The sequence below is a fragment of the Diplotaxodon limnothrissa genome, linkage group LG12 (genome assembly GCF_057381915.1).
Source record: "Diplotaxodon limnothrissa isolate DT_005_m linkage group LG12, D_limnothrissa_male_GT1.1, whole genome shotgun sequence".
Taxonomy (NCBI): Eukaryota; Metazoa; Chordata; class Actinopteri; order Cichliformes; family Cichlidae; genus Diplotaxodon; species Diplotaxodon limnothrissa.
Genome location: NC_140607.1, coordinates 29,431,284 through 29,459,185, shown reverse-complemented (window position 1 = coordinate 29,459,185; position 27,902 = coordinate 29,431,284). Strand labels below are relative to the sequence as shown.

At 39.1% G+C, this 27,902-nt stretch overlaps 1 protein-coding gene across 1 annotated transcript; it reads left to right on the top strand.

Annotated features, from left to right (window-relative positions):
• The first annotated feature begins 303 nt into the window (after positions 1 to 303).
• cspg4ba (chondroitin sulfate proteoglycan 4ba) lies at positions 304 to 27,902 on the top strand. Its single transcript, XM_085367457.1, has 10 exons — positions 304 to 535; positions 4,089 to 4,252; positions 7,956 to 11,525; positions 11,804 to 12,277; positions 12,766 to 12,942; positions 18,541 to 18,739; positions 19,948 to 20,079; positions 23,120 to 23,292; positions 23,717 to 23,900; positions 24,364 to 27,902. Exons 1-10 carry the CDS (start codon positions 445 to 447, stop codon positions 26,406 to 26,408), a joined length of 7,209 nt encoding a protein of 2,402 aa, XP_085223583.1. The 5' UTR covers positions 304 to 444; the 3' UTR covers positions 26,409 to 27,902.

Genomic DNA, 27,902 nt, shown 5'->3' with positions numbered 1-27,902 from the left:
CAATAATTAGTTTAAATTAGGCTTTGGTTAAAATAGATTCCCAGATATTGGGTTAAACGTGACTGCATTTTAATAACGGCGAATGACTCTAATTCAGCTTCACTGTGTGCTCACCAAATGTCTGTTTACATTTTCAATCTTTGTTTCCACTTGCCGCCGTTTGCTTGAATAACCCTGCAGCGTTTACCCTCGCTCCTGGCTTTTATTTTGAAATTCCCCGTGCACGCACGCGCACGAGGCGGAGTTTGGCGAGGGTCAGTTGGAGCTTCAGTTCGGGATCTCCTGCTGACTGTCCGGGCAGTGCACACATTCTCTGACTGGTCGGACGACCAGCTTCTAGTCGCTTTATGTCGCGTTAGCGAAGCGCGAAGAAGTGAAAACCAGTCTGTAAATATGTGACTCCACTGCCGGCTAAACATTAGCGTTTCTACCGAGACGAGGAAGATGGACTCTGTTGGGAAAAACACCCAGAAGAAGAAGTTGTGGCTCTGTGGTCTGCTTTGGTGGTCGCTTCTTGTCCATTTGGCGTCAGGAGGTAACAACTGCAACTTCTCTGACTTTATCAAATGAAAACGACAGCGATACATTTATTTAATGATGCGTTCAGTGGCAGGGTGTTTTAATCTTTCCCTTGTTAAATTTGAAGAGTTGTTTCGCTGTTTTTAGTTTGTAGTCTCTGGCTGTGATTAACAGTTTATAAATACCTCGTACTTGTGCGTGCAGTTCACCATATTTGTTGGCGGTGATAAACTACAGCACTAATGCTTATTATCACTTAACAATAATTTGTTGACGGATTTCGGTACATAATATTGCGTTACTCTGCATCACAGGTCCTAAAATGTTGACCTGAGTTTAACAGGATTAAACACGATGTGATAGAGGGTAGGCTGCAGGGTCTTTTGGCTGCAGTGTCACGATTACTCCCAGCAACAATAGCAGCTCGTTTAGTCTTTAAACAGCACAACCCTGTGATTACTTTTATATTAACTCAGCTGAAAACATCAGTATACCTCTCATTTAAGTAACCCCCACCCATTCTTATAATCTGTTTCTGTATGGACGCCCACAGTAGTCTGATATGATCAGAGACAGCAGCAGAAATAGGACTGTGATGCCCACTGCAGTGGAAGAACTATCAGACTGTGACAGTAGCACACTCAATTAAATTCAAAGAAATGGACAGTTGTTGCTGCCTTAGGAGACCTAAAGGGAGGGAGATGTGATTTTCAGTTTAGCTGTACATTATTTGCATTCATGTGAGCATTCCTTAGCCCATTTGAATAATTTGATCCCAGACATGTGTCATCTAAATTCAGAGTTCATCCAGGCTTTGGCCTCAGGAATTATTTCAGAGTGACTCTCACTTACTATATCCTTCTTTGCACATGACTACTGTATAGATATTTGCCTTACTTCAGTGGATTTCTGGATGTTTTCTTTTTTTTTTTTTTCATCTCTACTGTCTTTGCATTATGAAACAAGCAAGGGCAACAGAGAGTCCACAAAAAACCCAAACAGGCACTTCAGTCAAGTTGCATTTCTGATTTGTTGTATAAACTGAGCACACAGGCAGTGACAAGCACTGCTGTCGCCCCTAAAATTAACTGTTAGGTGTTCTCTGGCTTTGTTGTTGAAAAAGCAGTTTGTGAAATCTCTTAGAAAATGTCCTTAATGCACAGAAACTAACCCTGCTGAAATCTAGATTATAGAGCAACATTCAAAACATGGGAATTGTTTTCTGGTTAGTCTGCAGTTCTCTTTAATTAACATTCCCTCAAAAATTCAAACTTTTGGTCATGTCAGAATGCTTGTTTACTTTTTTTTGGGGGGGGGGGGGGGGGGCATCATTCTTCATCTGATCCAGAATCCACTTCCTCACAAGCAAACTGGGAGATGCAGCGATGGGGAGGTTCTGACCCTTTTGTTTTAACCAAACATGACTTTCAGTCATATGACTTAAACGTCATCTTGATGACGCTAAAATACAATTGAGCATGCATGTCCATCCTTGTGAATTTAAGAGAAAAATGTTCGTGCATTCCTCTTGAACAGTTTTGGGAAGTGCTTATTCCTTGTTATATACACAGAACCATGAAGATGAATGGCACGGGACAAATAAATAGAGATAAGTAAGGCTGGATGCCTTTGTGGATATCAGTTTTTGTTTACTTCCAGCTACATTTAACAGTTCCATCTAAACAGGGTTTCAAACTTAGGTTGGTTACTGGTCAGTTAATTTCATTTCAGCTTTGGAATTTGTTCGTGCTTTGGAATTTGTAGGTGTTTTGGATTTTGTATGTGTTTTGGAGTTTGCATGTGTTTTGGAGTTTTGTACGTGTTTTGGAGTTTGTACATGCTTTGGAATTTCTGCGTGCTTTGGAATTTGTAAGTGTTTTGGAGTTTGTACGTGCTATTTGGAACTTGTACGTGCTTTGTCTCTAGGGGCCACCGTAGTTCTGGCTTCACAATAGGGACAATCATTTTAGTTTCTTTTGAGCTATTAAATAATAAGTAAGTATATCGTGGTTGTTTGTTTTGGTTAAACGAAAAAGTGTTTTTTTAATTACTAGACATTATATTAACCAGATGATTTAGCTCATGGTTGACAAAATAGCATTAGTTGACACTTAAAGTCTGGACTTTTGTTTGCGGGGAGTAAATAAGAGTTGGCTGTTAACATGTGAAGCAAGCCAAAATTGTATAAATTTAGGTTAACAAAATAAGAATGTGTATGATTTTAAATATATCTATGTATAGAATTTCTAAATGAAGCAACAGCACGTATGGCCTAGATGTGTTAAAGCTCCATCTCAGTTATACAAACTAAGTTTTATTTTGTTTTCCTTTCTCTAGTTGTTTATATTTTAAATTCATTCTCATTGATTATTGTATCTTAATGTGCCTCAAGGGCTTATTAACATGCTTAACTGATCGAATTGCTTAAAAAGAAAATATTGCACGGTCCACACAGAGTGGATCAGTTTAAGCAAACTGCACATTAGTGCATTAACCCTTTTAGGAGGCGGAGTAATGCATGAGCAGACATTAACTTTATCTAGCTTCCCCCACTGAGCACTTTTAGCTCATTAGCAGCAGGGGGGAGGGGGGGGGAAATCAAATGTAGAATGGGCACATTTCTTCAGTTTGTTAACCATTCAATATGCTGGGGACTCTGGAGCTCATTAAAAACTGAACTGGTGGTGCCCGGGCATGGAGGCTCAGACAAAAACGCTTCAGAGCATGTTAGCCCAGATTACAGGGTGGTGTGAAATGGCAGGGAGGTGATGTAGAAGAAACAGCTGGGTCCGTCCGCCACGCTGTTTCTGGAACATGGGGCCACAGACAATGTGGGGACGTCAGAGCCTTTCATGTTCAGGTTGAAGGTTCCTGTCAGGGCAGGGCATGCCCGAACATGACGGACTTCCCGCAAGCCTCCTCCACATCCACTGCCTCAGTTGGTACACTGCTGTTATGGCATTAAAGTCAACATATGTAACTGCTATACATTTAAGAGAAACCATGAACAACTTTCTCCTACAGCTACTAACGAGAGATAAACCTGCAGTTCTGCAGGCTTGAGTTTAGTTTCGTCTTAAAGGTGGTTATTATTCTATAGGTAAAGCTTTAAAGCTACAATAATTGTATTCTTGTTGTAATTGAATGCATGGAGCCTTTTAAGTGTAACTAGCCCACCGCGAAGGCTAAACTCAGTAGATCCAGAGAATCTGACAAGTCTTTGAAATCAGGTGAGGTATAATTTGTGCGCAGCGTGTGGTGTAAAGCTCTGTGTGTGCCCTTCCCACTTATACACAGTCTGCTCACTTGTAAAGAACAGCTTTGATGATAATTATGCTGGCTTTTATATCTAAATGTCACATGTCGACTATATTGAGACCACAATGCTTGACTTGACTTGCTCTGTTTGTTGTAGTCACTGCTACTCTACTTCCTGTCCCAGTTCTCTCTTGTACTCGTCTCAGTTTAAATAATTGTGAGTTAGCCTGAAAAAAGACACCAAAATTGAGGACATGTACTCTTCCTCTAAGTCTCTAGGTTTTTTTTTCCAATCCCTTTTCCTCTCGCAGCTTCCTTCTATGGTGACGGCTTTGTACAGCTCAAGGCGAGACAGTCGTCCGACCGTAACGTGCTCCGCATTCGCTTCAGAACCTCGAGCACAAATGGCCTGCTGTTTCTCGCCGCTGGACAGACCCACTACTTTTTACTAGAGCTCCACACAGGTCGCCTGCAGGTGGGTACATCCATGGCTCCAGGACATGAGCATATGTGTTCAGGCATATAATTTCACATGTTCACGCACACACACACACACACACACACACACACACACACACACACACACACACACACACACACACACACACACAGTATGCTATATGCACAACATCCAGTTTTTACTTTTTGTGTCTGACTACATGTATGTGCATTTTGGACAAACAAACATTCGTCACCATTAGCTGTGGCTCTGTCTCTGTTGACAGTGTCAGTCTCTGAACACGTTGACACAAGCTGACAAGCCTGTGTGGTGTGAGCTGAGTCTTAATGCCATACCAGTCACTTCTTGTCACAGTGAACACAACGAGATGAAAGATTTTTGAGATCATGGACAGATTAGTCACTCAAACCACATGATTGAGAGGCTGGATGACAGTGAAACACACGTCTGTTACAATTGTGGATGCTCATATTAAACATGGCCAAAGTAATGAGGCCAATATATGTGCAAGTAATCTCTGTGAGCCAAAAGTTCAGACTTCAGACTCCTTTAAATTCCCCATTTCAGACAGTTTTATTCCCTCTTCTTATAGCTCTTCATGATATACCCCCAAAAATCTACTTCCAACTGCTTCCATGTAACAAAGGACCAAAGGCACCAAAGCCCAATATGTAATAAATATGGATTATTTTAAACCATCAATCATGCAGACCTATAGTAGAGTCCAAGAATAAAACATGAAATATCACAAAATTGTTTGTCATTGCAACTATTGAATGAGTTAGTCATCCCATCTCTAAGTAGTGTATTGTTCTTTACCTGATGTTCTACAGTATAATAACTAATGTAATGTAATATAGAAGGTATGCACAGTTAAATGACCTAAACATTGTTGTTCAAATATTGTCATCAGTCTAATCTTAAACTTATATATCTACACTCCAGTGGCTTTTGTTCTGTTCAATCATGAGCTGTCCTCTTAAACTCAGCCTACAAAGCTCAGTCTGTTCAAAATCAAACGCTTTTATAAATAAATTTGTGTAAACTGTGAATGAAAGTCAAATGTATTCAAACATGTATCATACAGATTTTTTTTCACTGATCTGTTATTGTAATAATGATTATTTCACAAAGTTTATTGGTTCCTGTTTATCTGGGTTCTGAATTTCATACTAGAATGAGCCTTAATTAATGGAGTGGAAAACAATGAAATATCATGTTTCAGCAACAGTTTTATATTAAAAGGAAGCTGTATGTGGTTAAATATAGCATTCACTGCCACCTTTTGAGATTTATTTTGTATTTATCAAAATGTAGGTGTACAGTAGGTTTACACAGGAATTTAGTAATTAAAGATAAGCTTGTGCCACAAGCATTAAAGTCCTGTAACAGAAGCTTTGCATGGAGAATTTAAAGGTAAATCAAAATGTCCATTGAAGATAGCTTCTAAAGCATAGGTGTCAAACTCTGGCCCGCGGGCCAAATTTGGCCCGCAGTCTAATTACATTTGGCCCGCGAAGCCATACCAAATTACTATTAGAGCTGGCCTACTGGTATTATACAGCTAATATATATATTGTTTAGTATTAAACTTTGCTTGTTCCATATTCAGTTTTTCAGCTAAACTTGTTTGAGTCCATAAGAAAAGATTCATTCTTATATCTGGAGGAAGAATTTTTTTTCAATAAATATTAATGTTAGCCTGCGACTTTGTTTCATTTTGAATTTTGGCCCACTGTGTATTTGAGTTTGACACCCCTGTTCTAAAGCATCTTGTAAGCAGCCCTGCCAGGCTAAATCACCACACAGAATGCACAGATATACTGCCAGAAGACTTTTTTGTAAGTAGACACATTCATAGGAAACATAGGAAGTCATCAGATATGCATTAGAGCTTTTCTGCTTCAGACTAGAGAAATCCCTGTGACTAAGCATCTATTTGTGTTAGACTTTCGCTGCTGGGAATGAATCACACTGACAACTGTGTTGCAGAGTTGTACCTTAGTAAGCACGAGGAGTGAACTCCGTGTTCATAAACTGGCACTGGTTACCATTTTAGGGTTTTGTTTTGTTTTATTTCTTCCGTCACACAAGTTTTCCTCTGGCTTGGGGTCTCATTTCGTGTGAGTCAGGCATGAGCGTCGCTTCCCGGAAACCAGTCCATGAATAGTGGCGACTGAACAGCAAGCCTTGACAAGCACATCATCTAAATGGTGCATTAGTTTGAGAAGGTGATGTGATTCTCTGAGGACATAGCTGAAGGCAAAAAGATAATAGTGCTCTTCCTGCTTTAAACGACAGACAAAGCTCACTGTTATAATCACAGGTGACATCATGGAAAATAAGCAATTTAAATCTTGCTTCTCCTTCGGGGTTCTCTACTTTTGCTTGTACAATGAAAATATTTCAAGAATTATTATTTTACATGTGTACCACTGTATAAACAATTTTAGATTGTATTAAAATTATATTTTCTGTATGATCATACCAAATAACATGTACTTGAGCACAAAAGTGGTTTTGCATTACTGGATAAAAAATTAAGGAGTCACTAAAGTTATCAAAGTTCATCCATGAATGTCTGTTTAATTTATGTTAAACTCCTGATGGTGTTCAATTTACCAAAGTATTCTGGATATCACTAAATATATCAAGATCCTTGTTTTAAGAACCAACAATGTTGGTTCTGTTCTGTCAATCTGTTGTTGGGTCATTAAAGTTAAGACTTTATATGCTGTAAGTGTTTGTGTCACAGTGATGTCAAACTGTGTTAAACTAAACAAACATAAAATAAAGTCCTTAGAGAAAAGTTGATAGGTCTTCACAGTCGCTGAAGTCCGTAGTGTCAACCTTCGGGGACCATAAACCAAATTTTCATGGCAGTGCATTCAGTATTTCCTGAGGTAATCGGTCTGGAGCCACATGCTGGACCTGCATACTACTACTAGCATTCCTAGCAATGAGTCATATTTAATGTGGGATATATTTTTTTTAAAGGGTATTGGAAAAAGTGAAAAGTTAGAAAAAGTATTTTATACCCATCCAACTTTTTTTTTTTGCATATTTGTCACACTTAGATGTTTGATGTCATCTAATATTAGATAAAGATAGCCTGAGTAAATGCATAATGCTGTCTTTAATTAATGGTTTTATTTAAAAAGCTATCCAAGCCATATGTGATAAAGTAATCGCCCCCTAAACCTAATAACTGGTTGTGCCACCCTTGCCAGCAAAAAGTACAATCAAGCATTTGCAGTAACTGGCAATGAGTCACATCATTCTGGGGGAATTTTTGCCCACTCTTCTTTGCCGAATTGTGTTAATTCAGCCACATTGAAGAGGGTTTTTTTTTATTTAGTTTTGTTTTCTTTAGCTATTTCTGAGGTAATATGCTTCCAATCATTGTCCTGCTATATTATGCAATTATTTTTTAACATAGGCCCATGTAAGTTTGAATATTTTTTCCCCTTAAATTATCAAGATTTTCATTTAAAAACTGCATTCTATTTATCTAATAGAAAATACTGTTTGATCAGGAACATTAAAGTATAGCAAATATTTAAAAAAGAAATCAGGGTGGGAGCAAATACTTTTTTATTGTTATGTAATAATAAGCCTAAATTTACTTAATTTCCTCCTTAAGTTGCTCTGTGCATTTGCATAATATTTCGTAAAATGTCATATTTTGTAATCCAGTTGTTTTTGTTCTTTCTCCCAGCTGAAATTGGATCTTGGATCGGGGGAGCAGATGTTAGAATCAGACCGGGGAACCCATCTCAACGATCTGGCCTGGCACCATGTGGAAGTCCATCATGTGCAGCTCAACATCACTCTTACTGTTGACTCAAACTCTCACAGCAGTGTAAAGGTGCCAGGTCCCCATTACAGTCTCAACACAGATGGTCTCTATGTTGGAGGCTCAGGGGGCTTGGATAGACCTTACCTGCCCAGAGACCCAGTTTGCTTCCGAGGCTGCATGGATGATGTACTTTTCAATGAACGTGACTTGCTGTCATCACTGAGACCATATACCGGATACAAGAATGTTCATGAAGTGTCTTTAGGCTGCAGTCCCCAGTTCTTTGCCACTGAAGAGGACCCTATCAGTTTCTTCAGCTCGAGGGCTTACATTTCTCTTCCAACCTGGATTACTGAGCAGGAGGCTGCATTTGAGTGTGTTATGCACACTTCAGCTAAAGAGGGAATTATCCTGTACAATGCAGCCAGAGAGGAGAAGTTTGTGGCTCTGGAGATTCAGGACGGTTTGCTTGTGGCTGTTGTTGGAACAGGTGAAACCAAAACTGAGCTTCGTTCACTCACGCTCATCAATGACAGAAAATGGCATTCCATCAAGTTATATTTCAGTTCCAAAAGCCTTGAACTAACTATTGATGGAGAGATGGTGAAATCTGGCATTATCCCTCACCCAAAAGCGCTCCAGCTTAAAGGTTATCTTTTTGTTGGAGGCATCGATGATGGCACAAGATCTGAAGTCAAAAAGATGGGGCTTGTCTCTATATCTGGAAAGCGTGCCAGGGGAGGTTCCTTCAAAGGATGTCTAAAGAACATTGCAGTTAACAGAGTTAAGATGGGTCTCTCTAATGCTGTAGTCACCAAAGATATATCAGTTGGTTGTGAGCCAGAGAAAGAATCAGATCCACCAACTGCTTTGAATCCAACAAATACTCCAGGATCTCTTTTTCACTTGATAACACCAACACCATCGATTGATATGTCCACACTTGCATGGGGCTTGGACAGAAGGTATGGTTTCAATTTTGTGCAGCTTAAGAACCTTATAGTCCAAGAGGGTGGTCGAGCATCTCTTGAAGCCAAACACATCAAGGTTCTCTTGGACTTTAGAAAACTTGGCATTCGACAGTCTCAAATTATGTTTCGGATAGAGGAGCAACCACTTCGAGGTCAGATAAGGCTTGATGTCGATCAGGACCAAGAGGAGAATACTTTCAGCATGTTGGACCTTTGGCATGAGCGAGTAATGTACATCCACGGAGGCTCAGAGGAACCGGATGATTTCTTCATGTTTTCAATTTTTTCTAGTAGTCGAAAGCAAGTTCCTGATTATTTAAAGGGCACCAAACTGTACCGCTACAATATTTCAGTGACATCCACTAATGATGCACCTGAGTTGAGTCTACCTCAAGGAAATCTCTTTGTTCTGCTGGAGAACTCAAAGAAACGCCTCACCACTGATGTTTTGATGGCAACAGACATTGACAGCAATTACACAGACCTTTTCTTTTCTGTACTTGGGAACTTGAATGCTGATGCAGGATACTTGGAAGTTGAAAGCAACCCAGGCAAGGCAGTGACCTCATTTTCATATATAGACTTAGACGAACTGAGGGTATACTACGTTCACACAGGGGTTCGAAATTCAAGGATAGTTCTGAGAGTTAGTGATGGGGAAAAGGTCAGCAACACTGTAGTTTTACGAATTATGGCTGTAGCACTCGAGTATAAGATTGCTAACAACACAGGCCTTGATATCATTCAAGGAGAAACTGCTATTATTGGCTCAAAGCAGCTGGCTCTGCAAACAAATGCTGTGAACCAGGTTGTAGACATTCGATACGATGTCATTGAACCACCTCAGTATGGAGAACTCCAGAGACTTCACTCAAGTGGTGAATGGAGGCATACTGATTCATTTTCACAAAGGCTTTTAGAAAAGGAGCGCTTGAGATATGTTAGTACTTTCCAAGACATCCAGACATCTAATCCCACTGATTACTTCAAGTGTAAAGTTAATGTGGCTGCAAGGGAAACCACTGAAATCTTGTTCCCAATCACTGTGAAGTGGGTAAAGTACCACCTGGTGAGAAACACTATGATAGATTTGGATAAAGTGAGGAAAGTGACACTAAACTCAGAGTGTCTTTTTGCCACAACTGAAGGTGTGACTCTCTCAGAGGATGACCTATATTTTCGGGTTCTCACTACACCAAAGAAAGGGAAATTACTTCTCAACACCATAGTCTTAAAGAAGAACTCCACCTTTAGCCAAAGAGATGTAACAGATCTAAAAGTGCATTACGAGCTAGTTGACAGACCTTACCAAGATACAACTGACAGATTCAAATTTCATCTGGTTTCTAAACATGCTCAGTCACAGAACTATGATTTTCAGTTTTCTATTAAGGCTGATGTTAACAGCGTGTTTATTAGAAATGCAGGACTCTCACTTCAGGAGGGAGAAAGTAAGCTTATCACCAAAGATGAGCTCTTTGCAGAGACTCTGAGCACGAAGGATATGTTTTATACAGTTATAAACAGCCCAAAACATGGAAAGCTAGTCCGTATAAGTCAGTCAAATTCCAATGCTAGCTATGACAACATCTTAACCTTTAGTAATAAAGATATTTTAGAGGAACGTATAATATATGTCCATGATGACAGTGAAACGACTCAAGATGAATTCACTTTCATAGCCTCCACCACCCAAGGATTCAAACCTTTTATTGCAGAAGATGAACCTGGCTCCAAGGAAAGTGTTTTTAACATATCCATTCAGCTGCTAAATGACCAAAAACCAGTACGTGTAATTGATAAAGTTTTCCACGTAGTAAGGGATGGACAGAAGTTACTCACTACAGAAGATCTGCAATATCAAGATGCCGACTCTGACTTTGATGACGGTCAATTGGTTTACACTCGACGTGGTATCCCAATGGGAGACCTCGTGCTGGTAAATGACACCACTTATCGGCTGTTCCAGTTTCGACAGAAGGATTTGGAAGAAAAGCGGGTGCTGTTCATTCACAAAGGTGTGAGCTCTGGCAGATTTGTACTTTTTGTCTCCGATGGAAAACATTTTGTGTCAGGCCTTTTACACATCAGTGCACATGACCCTTTCTTGAAAGTCGACAATAACACCGGCCTGCTGGTCCAGAAAGGTCATTCAGTGGTCTTTTCCACCAGCAATTATAGTGTAATGTCAAATCTGGACATCCGAGATGACAAGGAGGTTATCTTCAAGTTAGACGATGGTCCAAAGCATGGAAGTCTTTACCGCAATGAAACAACCGTTGTGACATTCACACAAGCTGACTTAAAAGCAGGGCTGATCCGCTATCGGCACAATGACAGCAAATATCTGACAGACTATTTCAACATAACGGTGAAAGCTAAAAGTCTTCAGCTCACAAGCAGGGTCAATGTGAAGGTTTACCTGGAAAGTCATCAGAGACCTCCCATTGTACAGCATCATGATACTTTATTGGTGGAAGAGGGAAAACCAGCAAAGATTGATGAAACTAAACTAGAGGTGAGTATTTTCATTTAAAGAACTTTAATTTCTTTGAAGCATTCAATTAAAGTTTTTTTTTGATAAATGAGTGAAATAAGTACCGTAATCTGAATTGAAGGAAATATTACATCAACTGCTTGTATGCTGCTGAAAGGCTTAAAACAAATCTTTGACCAGTTTTTGTTTTTATGTTTTACTATTTTGCCAGTTTTTGTTGAGAATCACACGACAACTAAACCTCAGTGACACAAGAGACATTTCAAATTTAAGGACCAAATGTTTTCTGATTCTTGCAGGTCACCCACGAGGACAACCTGCCATCTGAGATTGTGTTCACTGTAAAGGTAGCCCCATCTTATGGCTTTCTCAGGCGTTTTGTTGAAGCGGAAGAGCGCTACATCGGAACCAAACAGTCCCCTGTCAACACATTTACCCAAAATGACATCAACAGCGGGAACATTCAGTATGTGCAGGTGGAGCCAAACAAAGTCAACGACACCTTCATCCTTGATGCCACCAACGGGGTCACTGATGTCACTAACATTAAAATGTTTGTAGACATCATCCCCCTGCTCATCCCACTTCAAGTCTCCAATATCACACTGAACGAAGGTGCGGCCAAAGCACTGACGCAGGATGTGCTCAAAGTCACCAATCGACACTTTTCGGGAATCAACTTCTTTTATAATTTGACTCAGCCCCCGCAGCATGGTCACATCGAGCACTCACGACATCCTGGTGTGGCCATAACCACTTTCACCAGGAGGCAGGTGAGATATTCTGACAAACTCTCTTACAGTTACCACAGAAAATAGCATTAGACTGGCAGTTGGGTGGGTATAAAACTGCTTTGATTTAGTGTCGCAGTGACATTTATTTTATTTTTTTTGTTTGGTTTTTTTTGTTTGCATCAAGTGTTTAGAATTTAGAGGATGCATCCATCAATTACTCATTAATTGACTGGACTAATTATTTTAAGTAACCTTCGTAACCTTCGATTTGGTTCTCATTAAATGCTTTAAAGAAAAATCTTTCCCACCCTATCCCAATAGGAATATCATCATTTTCCTAGTTTTTTTTTTTAATCTTGTCATTATGCCCTTAAGTATTTTCTGAGAGGTTTCACATTATTATCATGTGGAAATTATATGCAAGAGAAGAGATTGTGACCTAAGCATCATAAGGTAGTTTTATGCACTGCTGTGTTTTGGAAGACCCTTTGCTATGCCAGTCTATCCTTTCTGTGATCATTATTCAGGTGGAGCATGAGTTCATTTACTACGTCCACGACAGCAGTGAAACCTTAGCTGACAATTTCACTTTGGTGGCCAATGATACGAGCTTGAGGAAGCAGAGTGCAGCTCAGATGGTGCACATCCAGGTTATACCCGCCAACGACGAGCCTCCTGTTATTATAACCAACAGGGTCCTCAGGGTGAGTCTGCTCTATATTTAAACTTCAGACACTTTTTTTTTTACTAGGAGGTCTGGCACTAGAGCTTACTGTCATGTGGGCAGTGTTACAAGTTGCCATGGCTGGCTGGCAGGGTGGATGGGGGAAACTATGTTTGCTATGTGGAAGAGGGTCCATAGGGGTTTGCAGCATAGAATAGCAACTTAAATCAAGCATAAAAAGAACTTGCAGGAAAGTCTGGTATGATGTTCAGAAGTTAAATTTTCAAACAACTCTAACCAGTATTGAGATATATCACAATGACTTGAACAATGAGCTGCTATTTTTGGGGGATCTGGAGTGGCTGGAAATGATTTCTTAGGCTTATTATAAAAACTTTTAATTAAGTCAAGGATTATTTCCGAGCATTACAGAGACAGTAGATCCAATGGTGAAAATAAATTTCCATAAATAAAATCTGTTCAACAATATTCAAGTGTTGAGTGTTTAAAAATGGTAAACATTGTGACCACGCTGCCTCATTTTGGTCCACTTTTGCTCTACTTCACCTTTATTTTTGTCCTTTTCTTACCAAAGGAAAATGTTCTGGTTATTTAATATATGTTTAGTATACTGTATGTGAAAAGCAATCCCTACTCAGATATGTTATACATATCTATACTTATAAATTAAACAAGTTGTCTTTTGTGTATATTTGCTGAGCAGTGCTGTCTTGTGCTACTCTGTAATACAAATACAACTCTGGCTGGAGTTGGAGGAGATCCAGCTGTAAGGAGAGTTTGAAGTATAGGTCTTTGTAGTCTGTGCCCCAAATGCCTCAAATTCCTCTGGGATCCTGCAGACACAGAGAGGAGCAACTTCTAACATTTACTGTGCTAAAGAGTAGCTGGCAAGTTTTACATTTTGGTGATGTTGACTGACAAACTGATCTGCATGTGTGCTCTGTTAAATTTAAATCAAATGAGCCATTTTTTCTTTTCTTTTTTCTTTTTTAAATATGTGTTAAGTTGGAGGTCAAGGCTTTTAAGTCTAGGGAGCTGATTCATCAGTGGCCACAAGGTGGCCCTGTCTTACCTCTAATCATTGGTCTTAAAAATGCCCTGCACATGATTTTAAGAGAGTGAACTTTTTTCTTGCAATCATGTGTGTATATGCATTTGAATTATTTTAGAAAAAACACTTTTTATGCAAATATTACATTCTCTGTTTCAGTTTTTTAAAAAGACTTGCTATATTTCTTTTTGCAAGCTGGAATTATCAGTACACGTTACCTGCCCTTGGAAATACTCCAGTATTTCCAGAGAGAGAGAGATGGTGGCTGAGTGGTTAGGGCACATATCACATGGTAAATGTGTACCCGATGTGACATTAGCTGCTGGCTGTTTGCTACAGGTCATAGCCCCTACTCCTTTTGCCACATTTCAACTCTTTATTTACAGAAATAAAGACCAACAATTGTTTCTTGAAAATATCTTGTGTAACTGAAACCAGTATTGTTCATGGCGATGCTGCACTGAGTTGTGAGGACTCTTTCTCATAGTGCAGCGTTCCACCTTTTGAACTTGCCAAGAGAATAAAGGCTAAGACAGACACATGATTAAATAAAAGAAGACATCTTATTAAAAACATGTTAAAAAGAAGCATCAAGCAGTTTAGGTTTTGCACTAATGACTCAAATAAATTTGTCTAATCTGTCATCTCTATTACTAAAGCTGTAGCCTGATAAGCAGCAGCATGAGGTCTATCATATCTCATGTGTGTTGTTCATCAGTCCTGCTGTGACTTCCTGTTAAATAGGGGATTATTGGAGGTGGAGTCATTTCACACCAGAAGAACGCACACTCACTTAAGATGTTCTGCTGCAGGGCTGATGTGGAGTGTGTGTTGTCCCATTCCAGAGGCTTCTATTTGATTGGTATACATTATGATCCATTTAAATAATGTAACAATTTAAAGTATAAGGCCAGCTCATTGCTAATTATCATTTGAGCTTTTCAGGTCCATTCACCAGTGTTTAGTGTTTTATTTAAGTTCAGATCCAACTTGATATATTTAGTTCTATATTTTTAAAGTAAGGAATGCATTTTTTTTTCTTTTTGTTTTTCTTTCTTTTTTTGTTTCACTCTTGTTCAAAATTCTCTCTTCTGCAAACTGTGATAATTGTTCACTTTGCCCACCTTTCACCAAGCACAAACCTGCCAATAAACAAGAGTCTGCTCGGTAAGTGTGTGAAAACAACAGTGATCACACCTTCAACACAAAAAAGCACATGATGAAACTTAATTCTGTAAAACATACAAAAAATATTTTTTAACAGGAAGTGTTTACTTGTTCTCTTTTTAGAACGTTATATCTGTTGATTAAGTAGAAACCTAACTTTTTTTTCTTTCTTTCTTTTTTTTTTTTTTTAACTCATTTAGAAATGCTGTGATCATGTAGTTTGTGTGATTTGAAAAAAACAATTTATAGAAACTCAAGTTTGGAAGAGTGTGCATCACGTGTAGCATTTTTAGCATCTCAGCTGAACAGACAGTAGTGCAAGGTGAAGTGATGTCTTCACGGTAAGTTGTTTACTGATTAATAATTACGTGGTAAATAATGAATCCACTACTATCCACTGCCCCTAAAATTAATGTTTTTACTTTCTGGCTCAGCTTTGGTTGTTTGGTTCTCAGCATTCATACCAAAAGCTAAAAGTATGAATCTTGGTCCGTATAGAGTTATGTAGATACTCGCTGACAGTTTTCTAGTACTAGTAGTAATTTTCACATTTGATGCGATAGGAGCTTTGTGTCATGGTGCGTTATCCTGCTGGAAGCAGTCATGAGAAAATGGGTACACTGTAGCTATTAAGAGATGGACATGTGGTGTTTAAATGATGCTCATTTGTACCTAACGAGTCCAAAGTGTGCTAAGAAAATATCCCCATTACCATTACAGCATCATCACCTACCATACTTGTTGGTACAAGTCAGAATGGATTCATTCTTTAATGACACCAAATTCTGGCCCTGTTATCTAAACGTTGCTGCAGAAATCAAGACTCATCACTCCAATCTTCTGACATCAACATGGGCTTTCCACCCAGAGAACTGTTGCTCACTGAATATTTTCTTTCTTAATGACCATTCTCTGAGAAAATCCCAGTGTTCAACAGTTTTTGAAATACACATTTAGAGTCGCTTAAATCAGGTTTTCTTGACCATGTATAAACCTAAATGCAGAGTTGTTGCCGTATGATAAGTTGATTAAATATTTATGTTAGGGAGAAGTTGAGGAGGTGTCCCAAACAAAGTGGGCAGTGAGTTTGTCAGCACTGCTATTTACTGATTCTGTTGTTAATATACAGTTTAGCTATAATCTGTTTTCTTTTTGAAACTGTTGTATTGGATGATTTTTGACATTTTGTTTGGCCTATTTTTGTGCTCTGTCATTAAAGATTCAGCTCTGTAAACAAACAAGTTCAACACAATTGCCCAATAGCTCCATGGCACCCCAGTGTGTTGAGCTAAAGTAGATGGTTGGACACAAACACTGCTATGGAGATCTGGCATTTTAGGGTTGATGCTAGATATTATAGAACTGCAGTCCCCAACCTTTTTTGCGCCACAGACCAGTTTAATGTCAGACAATGTTTTCACGGATTGGCCTTTAAGTCGTCACAGAAAAATACAACAAAATAAAATGATACAGCCAAGACAAAAACTGTGGTATTTTGTAAATATAATAATAAATGCGAATTCACTGTGTAATTGTGTAACTTTATTAGCGGCATCCTCCTGAAATGCGCCAACAACATTTCAGAGTAGCATCCTCCTCTCTACCCCTTAATGTTCTCTGGTCGGTATGGTAACGCATAAATATTTCTTTCAAAATAAGACACACAACTACAACACGGGAAAAGACCCAGGGAAACCAAGTTAACGATAAACACCCGAGCCTCAACTCTTGCAGCCCGGTACTGGTCTGTGGCCCGGGGGTTGAGGACTGCTGGTATAGAACAAAGCACCAACCTCTGACAAATTTCTGAGCTTGCAAGCTATCCTGAAACTTTGGATAAGCAAGCTTACTTACAAGGGACTAGTTTTTCCACCATTACCAAAATATACAGGCTGTGCACCCTGAACACACCTACCCAGATGTATCAGCCACTGCTGGTTATTAGACTGAGGGTGGCCAGTGGGAAAATAATAAAAAAAACACCCAACCCTAGTTTGTATCAGCGGAATGTTTAAACCTTTTACTTATAGGTAATCTATACGGACTTTTACAGTCGTGAATGTTTAGGGAATAACAAGATAACATTTAATTTCATAAAATCATCGTTTTATGATTTTCTTTTTGTAGCATTTGACACAAGACTAAATAAAAATAAAATTTATTTTTGTCCTAGGAAGTACACACAACACAATTATCATCTTTAATATTGCTGGCATTGATCTTCTCATCACAGAAGACAGGTTTGTGCCAATATAAAAAGCACAGATGTTAATAGAATTAATGATGGCTGTATTCCTTTGAGCTGCTTCAGTTTCAGGGATCTGTTATTGCTGCTGCTGGTGACCTGACATGTTATAAAAGCAGAGGTGTTGTTAATATCATATGTGACACGTGTTCTTTGACAGCTCAAAATGTCTTACAAGGAAAAGGTTTGTGCAGTTCATCGCATTTTACAGGCCATACATTCACATCATTCTGATCACAACATTGCATTAATTACTGTGGAATGACAACCTGTCCTAACAACAATTGCTTGTTATGCAATCGTTCTTCTGGACTGGACTGTAGAAGCTCATCTTTTGTTGTCAAGTGTCTGCACGGTTCAGTAGTTTCGTGTTCTGTGTGTGAATGAGATCCTCTGTTTCTTCGTGTTAGCCTTGAGCTTTTGAATTTACATGGAAGCAATACTTCACTGTACCAAACCAACACTCTGCAGAACACCTGTGTATAAAGTTTACATGGCTATATTTAGTCTTGAAATGTCCTTGGTTTGAGTGACAGTTTTCCTGAGGTTTTTATTGTATTACCACCTATATTTGCCTGAGTTAGAACATTTTTTGTAGCAGTCCTTCTGTGGATGTTATGTTGCACAGAAGCAAGACAAAAGAAAGAAGAAGAAAGCCTGTGAAATAGCCTTATAGCTGGATTCGCACTCAAAGCATCTTTGTCAGTTGCATTAGCTAATGAATGACAGGAACACATGAGCTAATTCTGTGGTCTTTTATGTGCCTGGCTTTTATTTCATTTGTATGCTATTATATTTTTGCAGAAAGTAGGTGTAGCTTAGCTGTGGTGCAGATACTTTTAATTCATAAAATGGCACATAATTTTGCTCTACCTTACAGACTTTGTACTGCATACTTCTTCTACACTGCCTAGATTAAATGGGAAAAGATTGGCATTTACAAATGTAAATAATCTTTATTTTAGCAAGTTTTGTGCCCCAGTTTCATGATCGGATGTGGCAGCTTTTTATTCCAAATACCACAATAAATGTCAAACTTGGGTTTAGCTGTCATGCACTGTGAGCCTCTGCATTATGAGCCCTGTCAAACAAAATCTTGTAGATTCCTTGAGGTCAGATGGTCTCTGCTCTGTCCTTGTCTGCCCCCTGTCCAGGTGTGGGTGTCCTCAGTGACAGAAATCACTTTGGATGATCTGAGTGTGCAGGACCAAGACACACCACCAGAGGAGCTCCACTTCATGGTGACTCCACCCAGCAATGGACACCTGGCCCTGAAGAGCGCCCCGATGAAGGCAGTGCTCAACTTCACCCAGGCCCACATAGACCAGGGGCAGCTGGTGTTTGTTCACAAAGGTAAATGTATTTTCCATGCTATATCAGAGAGAGGACTACTGAATTTAATATTTTAATTTGAATTATTTAAATATTTAACTAGAAATAGCAAACTTTTTCCAGCCAATTTCATATTAAAATAATTTTGATAAATGCTAACTACCAAACAGGAATGTAATTAATAATTATTCAGCCAGATTACCATCATAATATTATTCAGTATGTAATTTTTTATAGTCTGCTGCCCAAATTAATTTGTATAGTCTTTAATCAGGTTCTATTTCATCAGGTAAAAGGAACATTTTGTATTAAAATTGTGTTTTTAAACACAAACTCACACACAAATATAAAGGTCATACACTAAGAATGAGTGAACACAATATTTAGCTCATAGGCAATACAAGCTCAAGGTCTAAACAAGTACAGTTTCAGGTCCTTCATGTTCTAGAAGTAACTCAACCCAGAGTCGATACTCTAAACTGGAAATTTCCAAACAAAAGCTAATGTTCTGTGATGGACACTGGAGTAGTTTCTGTTGCTATAGGGTATTCAGCAGATATACTGTGATATATTATATTCTTTTCATTCTCTTGCATGGTTTAAATGAAATAATTCCAAATATTTTTAAATCTTTTATTTTTGCCATTCCTTTTTGTACCCACTAGAAGGTGCTGTTAGTAATTGCTACAGTTTGATGTTCTCTCCAGTTTCTCTGTGAATTAGAGTAATCTGTAGGAACGGTGTGCAACCTTCTTTCTTATCCATTGGCTTGATTGTATAAATGAGACCGGCCAAGTGGGCTGAAAGTCAGATTGGAGGTGATAATACTTGATAGTCTGGAACTGCTGTGACGTAGTGAATAACTTTTGTCAACATTTAATGGTGACTCAGATCAGGGTTCTGCTTACTGTTTTGATTTTTATCTACCTTTTTCTTTGTTTTGTGCCACCATGAAAGCTTGTCATAACAGCGTGCAAGACTAAAAGAAAGTGTTCTTTTTACATGCGTGTACCCACACGTACATTATAATATTTATGTTCTATACTCAGAGGTTACTTAGACGTTTGGAATTGTTACATTTTCTTGAGCTCTTTTATATGTCTGTGCCAAGAATAAAGTAAAAACTTGTACATACAAAACTAAATGAAGGCTGTTTTTTCTTGAGTAAAGGAAATGCCACTTATCCTTTGATCTGTTAATATTAGTGTTTTGTTTAATGATGTTTCCAGGTGCTATGTCAGGAGGATTCAACTTCCAGGCCAATGATGGTGTGAACTTCACTCCCAGACAAATCTTCAGTATTACTGCTAAAGCCCTAGCTCTCAGTTTGGAGAAGAGTCAACCACTAAAGGTCTTTCCAGGTAAACCTGTTCTTTGAGAAGCTTGTGATTATTAAAGTCTAAAACTGGCTATATATTTTTAATACTGTTAAAAAAAAAACCCTATTTGTTTATTTTTTAATATTTGTCCTCTTCCCTCTTCCTTGGTGCTCAGCTCTCAGACAAAGGGTATGAAATATCTGACTTTAAGATGTCCTAAAACTTACGAACAGTGCAATTCTAAAAGAAAAGCAGACCCAGATTTGTACATCAGTGCTGTGTTATTTTTGAGAATAATGGAGCTCAGTGGAACAGTGAACCAGTATGTGGTCTGACTGCATACTTCCACCAAGCAAGAAAAGTCCCTTCACTCTTTACACGAAGCAACTCCCTTGATCCAGAAGCAAATCTGGATTGAGGTTATTTTGATATTTTCTTGAACTGAGCTGTTGTCTTATGTAACTTTGATGTGTTTTACAAAAATATTCAATTCTATTAAATGTTATGCTAAATGTTGAATTTTACCCTCCTTGCATCAGTAAGGAATTCTTCCAGAAATCCTTGGATCTGGATCTAGGTTTAGATCAAATCCATCCATAAGTTTCTGGGTCATCCTCCTAACAAACAAACCAAAACCAGCTGTATCACCTCCTTGACAGAAGTAATGAGCTTCATCTGGCCGTGGTTAAAACCAAATAGCTTTTTTTTCACATGATTTGTTGACAGCAAGAAACAAAAAGACTTGAGTCTAAACTACTAACTATGCTTCCCATTGTTTTATTTTCCCTTCTAATAATATGAGGTTTTTTAAAAGTATTTGTGTCATGATCAAGTGTACAGCTGCTTCCTGAAAAGAACTGAAACGGCATATTTTTATTCGCCTCAGTCATCAACTCATACAAGTTTTCTGTGGTACTAGTAAGAACCATGAGCACAGTATTGGTTTCCTCTTTTTATTTTAGGATTTTTTTGGGGGTGGGGAATTTTTTTTCTATGAAACATTAACTGTTTCTGACACCATCAGTCTCTACTTAACTGTATTTTGCATCAAAATTTGCTTGTATGCTCAGCCTGACCGCTACCAAACACCACTGAATTCCTTTAGTTAAATAATTCAGCACATCTACAACAGCTGCAGCAAGCACTTTTATCCCCGAATACCAGACCAGTGAATCAGCTTTTGCCATGTCCTAATGTTTTGATATTTTTTACTGTTAATATTTTGGAGATAAAAATAGGCCAGCTGGGTGTTAACTGTGTCTGCAAACATGTTTAGTTTTCTGAGATTTTCAGTAGTCTGTCAGTGGTGGAGATTTTCAGTGTGAATTAGAAGGAACGGATATGGTGAGGATAGAATACAGCCAACTGGCACGCTCTGCTGAGCTTCCCAGCCACAGGGTGAGTGGGTACTTGAAAAGCTGTGTCACTGTCTGCCTGAGACAGCCCTGTTTGTGCTTCGTGCCAGGCAAGCCAGAGAGAGAGAGTGAGATATAGAAAGGGCGGGATGGGAGCTTTAACTGACAATGAAGGGTTTTGATGGGGTGAGGGGTGACATGAAACACTTTCACAGTGTGGAGGGAAGATAGATTTATTTATTTTTCCTCTTTCCTCACAGACACCTTAAATGTCTTGGTGCTTTCTGGGAAACTGTGCAAACACTTCTTGCTAAATGGTTGCAAATGCTGAATTTAGAAACCACATTTACCTGAAAGCATTCTTACGGATAGTCGTAGTGCCAGTAAAGACATTTACACTTTTATTTTAGTACACAAAGCTAATTATCTAATTGGCCGATACAGTTACTTAATGGTGGGAATACTGGATATTATTAGAAGCTTGTTTTTTGTCGTTAAAAGATAAGAAACTTGTTGCTCTCTCTTCTTCCAGGCAGGAAATTTCCCATGATAGATATGGATGGTGGGAGCACTGCTTAAAAAAAGTGATGAATGGGTTACACTGTGCTTTCACCCCTCTGTCTCTCTATCTTTGATTTCCATCATTCATCACCAGACTTTTAGGATCCCAACAATATTCACAGTGACAGGAGGACTGTGGAAATCTATGTAATCCATCTTAAGAAGAAAGAATTCCTTAGAAGTCACCTATTACTCTCAGTGGACACTTCTTTTTACATTTTCCCCGAGCGGAAGATTTACGTCTGCAAGGAGCCGATCTACTTTTAAATTCTTGTTTGGATTTTATGTAACACCCGCACTGCAGTTGGATGTGCTGTAAAAATGTCTCTGATGTCTGCAGTGCTGCTTTAATTTGACACATCAAAGGAATCTCATCGGTCTATTCCAGACCTTGTTTTGCATAATTTGGAGTCAAAAAGATGTGGAACGCAAGGGGAAAACTTACAAAATGTAGAAAAAAAGGTTTTAACTGCGTGGTTTCAGCTAACTTGATACTCAATTCAATAAAACAATCTTTTTGTTGACGGATGCTGAAGCAGGCCACTTTATCAGAATCAGAATCAGAATCAGAATCAGAATGGGTTTATTGCCAGATGTTGAGGTTTACAACATTAGGAAATTGCTGCGGTGCTTCAGTGCAGACAATAAGAATTAAAGTGCTATGTAGAAAGAAAGATATGTGCATGAGATATACATGAGATATATACATGAGAATAAGAATTATGAGTGCTACGTAGAAAGATATATACATGAGTGCAGGTGGTGATCAGTGCCAAACATATATACATGAGAATAAGAATTATGAGTGCTACGTAGAAAGATATATACATGAGTGCAGGTGGTGATCAGTGCCAGACATGAAATGATGCAGTGACACAGCGTAGGGTCATGTGTTAGTGGCGGGGACAGTCATGTGGTTATTGTTCATGTGTCCAACAGCAGAGGGGAAGAAACTGTTCTTGTGGCGAGAGGTTCTGGTGCGAATGGACCGGAGCCTCCTGCCTGAGGGGAGCAGGTCAAACAGACTGTGTCCAGGGTGAGAAGGGTCAGCTGAGATCCGGGCTGCACGCCGCAGTGTCCTGGAGGTGTACAGGTCCTGCAGAGATGGGAGTCTGCAGCCAATCAGTAAAGCTACTATTCTTATTTAATTTCTCATTTCTGTACAGGCTCTTCGAGACCAATCACAAATGAGTATTTACAAGCAGTGACCAATGACATGAGCAACACCTCAAACCGTGTAATAACATTCAGTGTGACACGGCATCCTAAACTGGGGCGTCTGGTGATGAGGCAGCCTAATAATTCAACAGCAGACATCTCCACTTTCACACAAGATATGGTAAGTGTGAGGAGCCAGAGGTCATGCCCATACTTATCACCCTTATGTGCTATGTAATATGAAACAGAGAAAGACTAAACAATAGGCTTTCTCCGCTGATGTGGAACACTGCCAGATTTCCTCTGTATGAATAAAACATGTAATGCTTTTATGTAATCAATTACATAATTATTACTGGTGGATTATTATGTGACACAGACACAGTTGTGATGGTTGTCCTATATTTACCGCTGAGCAGAGCAGATTTAAAGTAATGAATAAATATTATGCAGACTGCAGAAACATCTTTAAGAATGAGGCCGCTGCACAGATTACACAGTTGATTATGTTCATTTTGAGGATGGCTGATTTCAGTAACTTCATAGATGTACATTTCTTTTGTAACTTGGCTTGCCTGACTCTTTGGAGTGTGTGTGTACCACAGGTGGACAGGAAAGAGGTTTTTTACATTCAAACTCCTGTTGAGTCAGTTGGCTGGGAAGCCATGGACTCGATGACCTTCTCTGTAGCATCACCACCTGCTTCAGTGGACAGTCTGACCTTCAGATTTGACATCTCATATGAGAATACTGGACCAGAACACAACACAATCCTGCTTGCAAACACAGGTATGAATATGACTCTACAGCTGTGTTAGCAGCTCTGGTCAGACACGCTGCTGCTTTGAGGTAAAAAAAAAAAAAATTAACTTCATCATGTGAGCATCCTTACAATATGTGTGTTCTGAACCGGTGTAAAATTCAGATGAAATTGGGAGACGGCACAGATAACAGAGTTTAAGAGAACCAACATTTGTTTAATTAAATGAAAGTGGGAGGAGAAAAAGTCAGTGCCTAAGTGTTTAAAAGAAAGAAAAGTAAACCAGAAAAACACCCAGACAAGCCACATGCTTGCCTGCTGGGGAGAAGCAAGAGAATATTAGCTACCAAGCCCTCCTTTTTTAAAACAATTAGTCAAGTGGCAGGTGTGCTTTCTCCTAGGACCCACCTCTCAAACTCTTAAAACTGTAGATGATGGCACTAACATTAGCACATTGTTGGGACTGACTAATTGAAGTTTGCTTGGTGACAGGTGCTGAGGTGACAGAAGGGGAGAGTGTCATCATTGACGAGTCCAAGCTCGATGCCACTAACCTGATGTCCAAGCTGCCTACACCTCAGCGTAGCTCCTATGAGGTGTGGTTTCAGGTAACATCTCTGCCTCAACATGGTGTCATCGTGGTTGGTGAGAGAAACCTAACCAAGGAGAAACCTAATTTCTCACAATTCATTATTAAAAAATATGGTATCACCTATAAACACGACAACTCGGAGACAACTCAGGATTCTTTTATATTCAGCGCTTGGCTTAATCCTAAGGGAAAAACTGCGCAACGCCCTGAAGATGACAGTGATGTTGTTGTGGAGCATTTTAATATTACAGTCATCCCTGTGAATGACCAGCCACCTTTGCTAAAAACCAAAGCTCCAAGTCTGAAGGTGGTACAAGGAGATACAATAGCCCTTGGGCCAGAAAATCTCAAAATTGAAGACTTGGACAATCCTCCTGATGATATTAAGTTCTCCGTGATAAGCAAGCCAAGCAATGGTTACTTGGCTCTCAAAGGAAGTTTGAATGAGTCAATAGTGGCCTTTACCCAAGCTCAAATCAATAACAGAAGTGTCTGTTTCGTCCATGATGGAAGTTCTGTCTCTGGAGCGTTCTACTTCAGTGTTACAGATGGCTATCATAAACCAATATACAAACTCTTTAACCTAGAAGTGTCAGAAATTACCATCACTCTTGTCAAAAATACTGGATTAGAACTCCAGCAAGGTAGGACTTTAGTATCTCTGACCGAGGACAACCTTGCTGCTGAGACCAATGGGAAAAATGTCACAGTTTACTACCAGATTACAAGGCCTCTGAGATTTGGCAAACTTTTGAGAGACAACCGAGAGGTTACGCTGTTTGACCAGGAAGATCTCCAGACAGGAAGGTTGTCCTACCATATGATCTCCCTTTCTTCTGTCGAAGACAGCTTTGAGTTCACTGCTTTCACTTCAGAGGCAAATCTGACTGACCAAGTGCTTAACATAACTGTGAAACCTTTACTCCAGACTGGTAAAGGTTTAAGGATTCCCAATGGGATTACGGTCAAATTCAATGTAAACTTTCTCAATGCATCTGAACTGGCTAATATAAGTGACAGTGACCCCGTCTTTGAAGTATTATCCCATCCTAGGTATGGGAAAGTGGTTCGACCAAAATTAAAAATGACCATAAAAGCTATCCCAGTGGAGTCCTTCACCTTTCAAGAGATCATGCAGGCGAAGGTAGCCCTAGAGCTGAATGCTAACATGACTGGAGTTGAAGAGCTAAACGATTCAGTAGTATTTGTTCTGAAAGCTGATAGCGTCCAACCTGCTAAAGGGGAATTACATTTTACAGTTGTGCCATATGATCCAGCATTTTTTCCACCCACAAAGAGTCCTGTTTCAGCTACATCATCTGTGCCTCAGGCATCAATCAAGACTGCTTTTCCAGTCCTGTCTACAGTTTTCCTCTCCACCCAACAACCAAGCATAAACCAGCAAAAGTTCAGAGGACGCAACCGCTGGGGAAACTCCAACAGAACTAGCGTTTTTGGTACAACTCTGGGCAAACCATCTCAAACAGAGGAGTTTCTCTTCAAAAACACACCAGTTCGTGTCGAGTCCTACCCTCAAAAAATGTCTAATCCACTCCTGATTATCTTACCACTGCTTGCTCTGCTGCTGCTGCTTGTAATCATCTTTGTGGTGCTGGTTGTCTTTCTTCGACACCACAGGCAAAGAAAGCAGAGCACTGCTACAGCACAGGAGCAAACATCCACCGGTCTTCCAAACAGTTCATCTTACCAAGGCCAAACCCAAAGGAGCCCAGCAGTTCCCACTGTGACTGTCACTCCTCTAAACCATAACTGCCCAGGCAGCCCAGTGCTTGATCGGTTATTGACACCAAACCAGGGCACAACTTATAACGCAATAGATTCAAACATGGTTGTAAGTTCATGGAGTAATGGCTCCCCTGTTACATCATGTCAAATGATTAGAACCGCTACTCCCACTTTGCAGAAGAATCAATACTGGGTATGATCTTTTATAGCAGAAGTTGTCACTATTCAGGTTTTAGAGTTACATGACCACTGACGGTGTGACAATAACTTGTTCACCATTTTGGATGTATGACGCAATATGATGAAATGAATAAGGCCCTAGTCACACAGGCTGCAAAGGAAAAATATTTATTCCCTAGCTGGTTGTCGAATGGTTGCTGGCTGTTACCTTGAATCCAATAGCTACAGTCCCAGTCACACGGGCCTAGAGACCAGTCAGCAACCATCTTGGGTTGGCAGAAGGAGAATAATTTAGCAAGGAAAATTTCAAGAGTTTTTGTAAAGAGCTAAACAAGAGTTAAAACATGCCCTTAAATGCTGTCCCAACAAGGTGATAACAATATTCTGTGTCTGCTGGATGTGAAACGTCCTTTGCGATATATTTATCAGAAGCAGGACAGCTCATTAACTCATTGTCCATCACCACAACCACTGCTGCACATTCAGTTAGTGGGACAGAATCTGTTCACTAGAGCATTTACAAAGTGGTAATTGTAGAGAATTATAAACAATGTTTGTGCCTCATGTATATGTAACCAACAATGTCCTCATGCATGTTGCAGTTTCTCCCATTAAGAGTTATGAACAGCAGAGTGGAAGATGATTCTAATAACTGTGAATTACTAAGACTGACACTGGCATTTCAACTGATTGTGCAGATTTTGTGTAGATATTATAGTTTAGAAATGTTGTAAACTCAGGAAGTTTGTCATTCACCTTTATTGAGGGTTACATGTGTTGTTGATAACTGAGGTCCATTTAAAATTATGGGACATAACATAAAGGAAAATCTGCCCGAAATGTTTCCCAGCATGGCTTTGTACCACTCTCTTCATAGACCCGATCAAGTCATTGATAACACATTTGGTTAAATGATGTAATTTTATTTTACTCTTTCCAGTATTTTTATATTTAAAGAAGTGCATACAAAAAAATCAAGGTAGAAATCTTTTAAATTATACAACTCTACTCTTACTCTTCACATCTTTACCTCAGTTATTAAATATAAAACACAAGGATTATTCTATAATTTATTAATAGGCTCATTGATCTACAACTCACCTGAGGTGTAGCATGTTTGCTTTTTATTGAGGAGTGACTTTTGTGTACAAAACGTCACTGTACTACAGCTGCTGACAGGGCTTTCCTAGAAAAAGAGCAGATTTTCTGTGACTGAAATGAGTCCTTGAACGATATATAATTATTATTTATCACTGATAAACCAGTTCTAACTTATGTGGTCAAATTATTGAATACGTCTGGTGTACACTGTAATGTAACTGCTGTAAATGAATGGTACTGCTCTGGGGGATGAGACTGCGGTCAGATAAAATTACCATTGGCATGAAATTATTTTATACTGAAGAGAATTGTCCTTTTATTTTATGCTAGTCTCGACTCAGTTGTGTAACTTGCCATGTAACAGAAGTGTCATATTTATTTATACCATATTTTAAATAAACCTAATGTTTGT

Excerpts from the sequence above, each read along its gene's own strand:
- cspg4ba (XM_085367457.1), top strand. The coding sequence starts at position 445 with ATGGACTCTGTTGGGAAAAACACCCAGAAGAAGAAGTTGTGGCTCTGT. Across the intron at positions 23,293-23,716 it reads CCACTTTCACACAAGATATG|GTGGACAGGAAAGAGGTTTT; the intron begins GTAAGTGTGAGG and ends TGTGTACCACAG. Across the intron at positions 23,901-24,363 it reads AATCCTGCTTGCAAACACAG|GTGCTGAGGTGACAGAAGGG; the intron begins GTATGAATATGA and ends GCTTGGTGACAG.